Source organism: Polypterus senegalus, chromosome 7 (assembly GCF_016835505.1).
Source record: "Polypterus senegalus isolate Bchr_013 chromosome 7, ASM1683550v1, whole genome shotgun sequence".
NCBI lineage: Eukaryota > Metazoa > Chordata > Cladistia > Polypteriformes > Polypteridae > Polypterus > Polypterus senegalus.
In genome coordinates, this window is record NC_053160.1 from 101,105,017 (window position 1) to 101,113,071 (window position 8,055).

The following is an 8,055-nucleotide window of genomic DNA, read 5'->3' on the forward strand; positions in this document are numbered from 1 at the left end:
CAACCTGTGATCCACACCTACTAGTAACCTTTAATTTCTGCACTTTTAACCTTGTTTTAACTCAATATACAGTATATTGTAAGTTAGTTAATTTATATATTTAATTTATTTTATATATTATTTCCATTTTAGCTTCCACAATAGATAAATAGTATTGCATCATAGTTACATATTTAATATTCCATATTACCAAATAAGGGTGGCATGGTGGCACAGTGGTAGCACTGCTGCACCACAACAAGGAGACCGGTGTTTATGCCCCAGATGCCCAGTGTGGAATTTGCATGTTCTCCCCATGTCCACGTGGGTGTTTTCTGTGCTCAGGATTTCCTCCCACAGTCCAAAGACATGTGAGTGTTTATGTGAATTGGTGTTCCTAAATTAGCCATAGTGAGTGTGTGTGTGTGTGTGTGTGTGTGTGTGTTTGTCCTTAAATGGATTAGTACCCTGTCCAGGTTTCCTTCCTGCCTGGTGCCCAATGACTGCAGAGCCAGCTGCCCTTTGAAAAATGGATGGAAGGATATTACCAAATGATAGAATTAATTCCTATTCAAGATAAAATATTGTCTTACAATACGTCTGCAAGGGTCACTTTCTGACAGGTCTGGTATTAAAAAACAATTTTAAAGCATTATATAATAACAGTGTTTTAATTTAGATGTGCAGTGGCAAGAACAATCCATGACCTTTGCTTTTAACTTTTTTTTTATCATTTTATTTTTTAATTCATTAAAAGCATTCAGCAGCTTTGGTTAAGAGATATAAGAACTACATTGTAATCAATGTTGCCTTACCTACAATAATAGTGGCCTGCAATCCATTCTTTTTTAGAAAATATCTGAGGAACTGACCTAGACACAACATGCCAAGGTCTTTAAATGCCATCGTAGGACCATGCCATAGTTCTAGAACATTAAGTCCATCTTTTAATTTTGATAGGTGGACAACTTCTTTCAACTGAAAGTGACAAAAGGCTTTGTCAATAAGGTCTGTGAAGAAAAGAAAGAAAGATAGGTTTTTACTGTTAGTGGATTCACCTTGGAAAGTCATTGCCAAGAGCTGTTATTGACATTGCTAAATGGTGATGTGCAGGTGCAAATTTGTTTTTAATCAGGTTCAAGTTTAGTGTAGCGGTTTTAGTATATGCTGAGTGGTAGCGCAAAACTGTCATTCCTGCCTCAGATCACCAAGTTCTTCATGGAGCTTGCAAATTCTCATCATGTATTTACAAACAGATTGATATCAATGAATGTCAGTGAGTTAAAACTCAAAAAGGTTTTCTTAGGTTCTTTTATTACCTTATCTTATCATGTGTTACAAAATTCGATAATCAGTTTATGTACTTTCCATCTGTTTCCTCTTGGTTGTGCTCTATCGTACAGTCAGTCTGCCATTTTCATTCTCTGAGTTTTTTTTTTTATTATTATCATTTGTGTGAATGATACACCACAAAAAGTGCAACATGCAGAAGCTTGGCCCTTTCAAAAATATAAGGCTTTTATTAAAACTACAATGCAGTGTAATCAATTCACGTTAGATTTATTGTTACATGTACAAGTTGCAATCAAACTCATATCTGCACTTTTCACTATGCTGTCACTCAATATGAATCTCACTCTGTAGGCTATGTTAAATAGCACAGAATGCAACTGGCAAAAAGTAAGCGCTGTTTAGGAAAAATAATTATATGATTTGAGGTGTATCCATCTGCTATTACAAGCCATTACAGAACCTAACTGCTGAAGACACAGAATTATAAAATTATACTAGGAGAATAAGCAGAATAAATCTTGACAGAGAGGTATGTGTGTCATAACTCCACTTGCAATGCCTGCTGCAAGCAGACAAGTGAGCCAGAAACATATAAGAGAATACAGAGAAACCTTCAGCAAACAGTACAAAGTTTCTGTGATAAGATGTATTAGTTCCCATTTACATTTGTTGTCTCAAGCATGCCAAGGAAAGGCAAATGGCATATTTTAAGTTGATAAAAATACTGTATGCTTCACTGTGGCAAATTATGTACCATGATATTGAAAAAATAACTGACTTGGAAAATGCAAACTTATCCTTTAAAGCAACAGATAGTGTTGATGTGTTGCATGTTGATTAGAACCAACAAGTAAGAAATTCATTGTACTCTATATATGAAATAACTCTATAAACTAGTAAAAAAAAAAAAAAAAACTCTATAGTGGAGGCAGCTGCAAAAAAATGTGACCAAAAAGTTGCCACTGCGTGTCATGGTATCAACACTAGGACCCTTTGTCAGACAGCAGTGGTGAAAGAAACAATAAAGCCAAATGAGGATGCCTACTGTTTAATGTTTGCTAGGCGGCCCTCATATTTGACTTAGAGGCCCCCAAAAGCCCCAGAACAGAGCAGTTACAAAAGAAGCCAAAAAAAAGATTGTATGCAGGACAAAATTATTGATACCATTGAAAATGAATCGTAGATATACAGTATATAAAACAGAATGGATACTGAAGGAAACTGCTATTGGAGTGTAAAGATTGCCAGTAAATTTTGAGACACTTCTTATTTTTAAAGCAATTTTAATTAAAGTAAAACACCTTACCTGATTGATCGCTATGGGGGATATCTTCAGAAGAGATAAAGACTGAACAAATTTCTTTAACCAGTTCCACATAATTGAATTTGCTCCAGCGTTGAAGGGTAGTTAAGTTAAGCTCTGGGATCTTCTCAGGCATAAACAGGCCTCCATCTGGAGCAAAGCCTGAAAACAGGACTTGCTCAAAGTTCCATCCTTTCACACTCCCCCGTGTGCTACAGTAGTGCATGGTTTCTCACAGCCAAGTCAAGGAAGACACCAAGAAAACAATGGGCCTAATCTCCACCAACTGAGCATTACCTAAAATGTATGGTTTCACAGCAAAAAAAAAAAAAAAACTATTACAAATTTTTAAACCTACAATAAACGTTAAACGTTTATACTGGATTGTCATGAAACAAACCAATGACAAAATGTTCACACATGATATGGATTATTTCTGACAGGTTCTGACAATTTTGCCTGGAACTGTCCACCTCTAATAATTGTAGAATAAAAACAGAAACCACTATTTATCGAAACAAGGTATCATTTCCATATATTTACACTTTTTTCTCTTTTAAACTGTAGCACCTGTTACAGCCTTATGTTTAGTGATGCTTATGCCAGTTTCTTGTGTACATTCTACTTATACCTTAAATATCTGAAGGCTGCTAGACATTGTTTCATGAAACAGCATGTCTTATGTGGCCAATCAGAGAAAATTTGTTTGGCAAGCCTTTTTTAGGTTGTTACACAAGAACTAGTTTTTGTAGGACTCTCATGAGATCCTTCCCTTTAACAGCTATAATTAAGGCAGGCAGCCTATCTTAATATACAACATGCCCACCCTGATGTCATGATTAATTTTTCACATGCATCACTGTGACCAAAGACACAACATAGCAAAACATATAAAATTCAGAAACAAAAAAGGTGGTGCTCAGGCAAACGTGTAAACATGGCACTGAAAGAAGCACTTTATTCCACGTCTTCCTACTACAGACTACTATTGCCCTCTGTGAGCCTCGGTCATGGACCTTGGCCTTTTGCCTCTGACCCTGGGAGAGTAGGCCAAAAGAAAGAAGCTGTTCAGAGTGTGTGGCATCACAGAAGACCTGGTGGCATGATGGAGTGGGTGCTGAAGAAGCCAATGGCCCTTTTTAGGGCCAACACAGCAGTCTGGGGTAAGATGGCTGAATCCATTCCTCTAGCTCTCGCACCCCTCGGGTCATTGCAGTATGTTCCATATATTTATAGTCTGCACATTTAGAGATCACATCAGTTTTGCAAAATTTCTAATTAAAACTTTAAGAAATCTGAGGACTAATGGATACACTGGTGTCACGACAGCTCTGAAATTTCAATTGGATTTACATCTGTGTAAAGTTTTTTTGGATTAATTGTTGGTCATGTTATTTTCCAGAATTTCCAACTATTAAACGATTTTCTGATTTTATTGACAAATAAATTTTAATCATACATTGATTTAATGTAGTTAGACACTTCAAGTAGTATCAGTTTTATTGGCAAAATGATTAGTTCAGCTGTCATCAGAAATAAAAAGTTATATGAAATGTTTGCCTTTCATTTTAAATATTCCTCATATGACTTGGGACACGTACGTTGCATTGATCCAGAACAGTGCATTTGCGAACATGATTTATTGTATATTTATGCTTTAAGATTTTTTTTTATTTTGTCACGTTTTCTGCTTACTTTGGCATTTATTAAACAACAGCGTTTAATGAGTTCTCAAAAAGTACAAAGTCGACTTTCAGCAGCGGCACTCCCACTGCCGACTCTGCCTCAATGACCCCGTTGGTATGATTGACGGATCCTGAACATAACTCAGAGTAAGGATTTCATGATCAAATCGGGAGAAACGGTGGGCGAGTCATTCTTGTCTAAATTTTCTGAAACGTTTTTCTGTTGTAGAGCTATATTCAATGACCTCCGACTGAAAAGTTAAGAATAATTAAATATTTATTTAACACATATACAACATAGTAAACACAAACCGTAAACTGGGTTTCAGATAAATAAAACAGACATCCACGTGGAACAAAATCCAATCAGCCTTCAAACTAGCAAATGCTGCAGCGTGGTAAAAAAAGACAGCTGTTTTGATCATATAATATAAGCACAATTATAATTAGTGGAACTAAGTTGTGTGCCTTTGTATACGTTTCGATCTTGACAAATTCAGAGAGGAGACAGCCGATCGAGGTCTACCCTCTGTGTAGATTGTCATCTTTCAAATAAACGAACGTACTATTCGCCGTTTGCCGTGGCTGACTCACCTCCTCACTCCGGACAGCTAGCTGGCCCGTCACGTTTCTCCACCCATCAAATAATCCTGCGCCTCCATCGGTTTCTGATTGGACAGTGGCGTACGCCTATTTATATCCGGTTGGTGCCGTTCCCTTTCGTTTTCGGCTTCAGACATATTTTGCGAAGGGTTTAGCTGCTGCTCGCAATACCTATGGTTCAGACACGGAACGCCCTTCATATCACGGAATGCCCCTAATATCAGTCACGGAACGCCCTCTAATGTCAGTTTCGATATATCCATCATTGTTTTTGTCGGCGCTCGAAGGACTGGTGGACGTTAAATAAATCTTTATGAAAGCTTTTTGTGGAAAAAAGAACAAGACAGAGTGAGTTGGAAATCAAGATGACAGTGAGTTTGTTGCAAGTTTTATTAATATTAGATAACATCATATTTTACTGGTAGGGTACGTTATACCAGAGTGCATTAAAGATGTTAGTTGAATCGATTTTCAGGTGCCGTGCAATACTAAGTGCTCTTAGAAAGTATTAAACAGCAAGAAGGTCCGTTTGTGTAGCGTATTGTTACAGTGCTGTTCATAAAACTCAATTTGGAATACTAATTCGACAGATTCAGCTGTCGATAATTTTTTATAATAACTAATATTATATGTAATTGTCCGTTGTTGAGTATAACTGACCATAGCTAAGTGTAACGGAATGTAATCAAATTATCAGTGACCGTGATTAAGAACTTATAATTGGCCTGCCCTATAATTGTCCTATATATCACGTATATGCTTGTTAATAAGAAGCAAAACCTAACAGTAACCTGGTATTTTAGATACCAAAATATATTTCAGAAAGACAGTGAAGAGAGATTGAGCCAATATAAAGTAATTTTCCACTGAAAAGTGGAAAAAGAGCACAAGTTTCTAAGACAAGCACGGTTAACAGTGGATATACTATTTTTTCTCGTATAGTAGTGTTACTAGTCAAAAGTTTGAATACACGTAGGTCACTTTAGATGACCTTTTTCATAGTTCTGTATATATATTTGCAGTACATAACAGAAAATTTTACCAAGTAGCTACAAAGGTCAAGTGTTAAAGCAATATTCAATTACCTCCTGTTCAAGAAAGTTCAAATTAGACTCTAGAGACAATGGGGAGAAGAACAACCAGTTATTTTATTTTGTAAAGTTCTTTCAATGATAGTATAGTTTGTTTAAACCCTTAAAACAATATTCAGCGTTTCATGCTGACCTCTCCTGCATTCTTCAAAAATACTGCTTTTGAAGATTTTTTTTTTTCAATTGAAATAAAGTGAAACATTTGTTCTTGTGCATATTTGTCAGTTTTAAGAACTATATATCAATTTTATATTCACCAGAGACACATAAGTATATTCAAATCCACAGAGTAACCTATAGTTGAGTTTGGTGCTCAGGAGTTTGCTTGTCTACTTTGCTATTAAAGATCAGATTTTACAGACCTCATCAGCCACTTACAAAGCCAGAAAAGGACAGTGGTGGTCCATTTAGGGATGTGCAGCTCTCATAACTTGTAAACTTTGATTAATTGACAATTTTAATATATTTGAATGCAGCTAGATCTCCAAATTAACAACAAAATTTTATTTGACAGCAAATATACTGTGTACTTTTCCACCTTTTGAAAAGCTTGCTTTGATTAACTTTAGATTAATTCATTCATGACTGTTTATTAACACAATTTTCTATTTTAAAATATTTAGTAGAATATGACAAAGATCATAGTACGAATACTTTAATTTTTAAGAACGTAAGCATGGAGTTACATTACCTACAATTGACAGGCAACATATATTTTCATAAATATTTAAAAGCGTCATTGGCTGTATCTTTTCTTTTAATGTTTATTCTGATTAAAAGAAATAGCTTGCTATTTTTTATTCATGGAATTTATTGCAATTTCCTGATTTACATTTCTTAGGAAGACGTGCCATAAATTAGAAGATGGTGGTGTCCTCTCTTACTTTGGAAAGCCAGCATTAAAGGTGTTTAACTTTTCAAGCTTTTTTTAAGGGAAGAACAGTTATCAGAATATGTCAGTTTACAGTATTTCTGATTTGTTTATTTATTTTTGTTTCAACTAAGACAGCCGTCTTCAGTTTGCACACGGGAAGAAGGACATTCTGTGTACCAAAGGTAGTGCTTCCTAATTATTAGTTTAAAAGTTCTCTGACGCTCATTTTATATATTAGAGCTTCACAAAAAATCATTGACCAACAGGTCACAAACCAGGCCTCCAGTGAGGCCTTCACTGAGTTGTGTCAGTGGCATTATGGGGGCAGAGAATAGTGGTCTTAAAAATGGGGGCTGGGGTTATGAGCTCTAGCTGATTTATTAAATGGCAATTGTTTCTGCTTCCAGTAATTCCAGACAAGATAAGGAACAGCAAGGACCTTTCTCTCTCTGCTCCTTTTCCAATAGTGAAGCATATGCTGTCTTTTTCTCCTTTTCTCACTCACTCACACATTTCTCAAGGGCTTGATATTGTATATCCTTAACCAATATGTAATAATGTAAAATATATTTTGTGAAAGTATAATGTAGTATGAGACTATTGAACTGGAATACAGTAGAAAGTCAAGTGTTTTCACCTATAAATACCCAAACTTTTATATAAAATGCATGTATTTCTGAAAATGTTGATTGAATTATTTCTGCCAGTACAATGAATTGTATCAAATTTAGTTTACTGTTCTTACAATTTAGGAAATGGATGGCTTCATATGCTTCCTTTTGTGGAGTGTAACTTTTTAACTTTTTTCCTTGTTCTTCAAAGATCAGTTTCATCTGTGGCATTAGGTAGTATTAACTGAACTTGCAGGTCAGCATATTTATGGTTATGTGTAGTTGGTAGCAAATTGTCATCTTCTTCTTTTTCTTCTTCTTCTTTTAGCTGCTCCTGTTAGGGGTTGCCACAACGGATCATCTTCCATATCTTTCTGTCCTCTGCCTCTTGTTCTGTTACACCTTGTCGCCTGCATGTCCTCTCTCGCCACATCCATAAACCTTCTCTTAGGCCTTCCTCTTCCCTGGCATCTCTATCCTTAGCATCCTTCTCCCAATATACTCAGCATCTCTGCTCTGCACATGTAAAAAACCAACGCAATCTCACCTCTCTGACTTTGTCTCCCAATCGTCCAACTTGAGCTGACTGTCTAATGTCCTCATTTCTAATCCTATC

General features: G+C 36.0%; 1 protein-coding gene and 1 long non-coding RNA gene across 3 annotated transcripts in view; one reads left to right on the forward strand and one right to left on the reverse strand.

The window, feature by feature from the left end:
- thnsl2 (threonine synthase-like 2) overlaps positions 1 to 4,928 on the reverse strand; it is a 60,137-nt gene extending 55,209 nt beyond the window's left edge. Inside the window, exons 1-3 of one of the 2 annotated variants that reach the window (XM_039759096.1) lie at positions 4,855 to 4,928; positions 2,579 to 2,872; positions 795 to 989 (exon numbers count right to left, since the gene is read on the reverse strand). In XM_039759096.1, coding sequence (XP_039615030.1) covers positions 795 to 989; positions 2,579 to 2,801 — 418 coding nt within the window. In that variant the 5' untranslated portion in view covers positions 2,802 to 2,872; positions 4,855 to 4,928. The other variant, XM_039759097.1, reaches the window with a different exon arrangement.
- A 77-nt stretch (positions 4,929 to 5,005) lies between these two features.
- Positions 5,006 to 7,798, forward strand: LOC120532752. Its single transcript, XR_005634356.1, has 4 exons — positions 5,006 to 5,234; positions 6,796 to 6,859; positions 6,960 to 7,010; positions 7,768 to 7,798. It is a non-coding gene; the product is annotated as an uncharacterized LOC120532752 (long non-coding RNA).
- Positions 7,799 to 8,055: the final 257 nt, after the last annotated feature.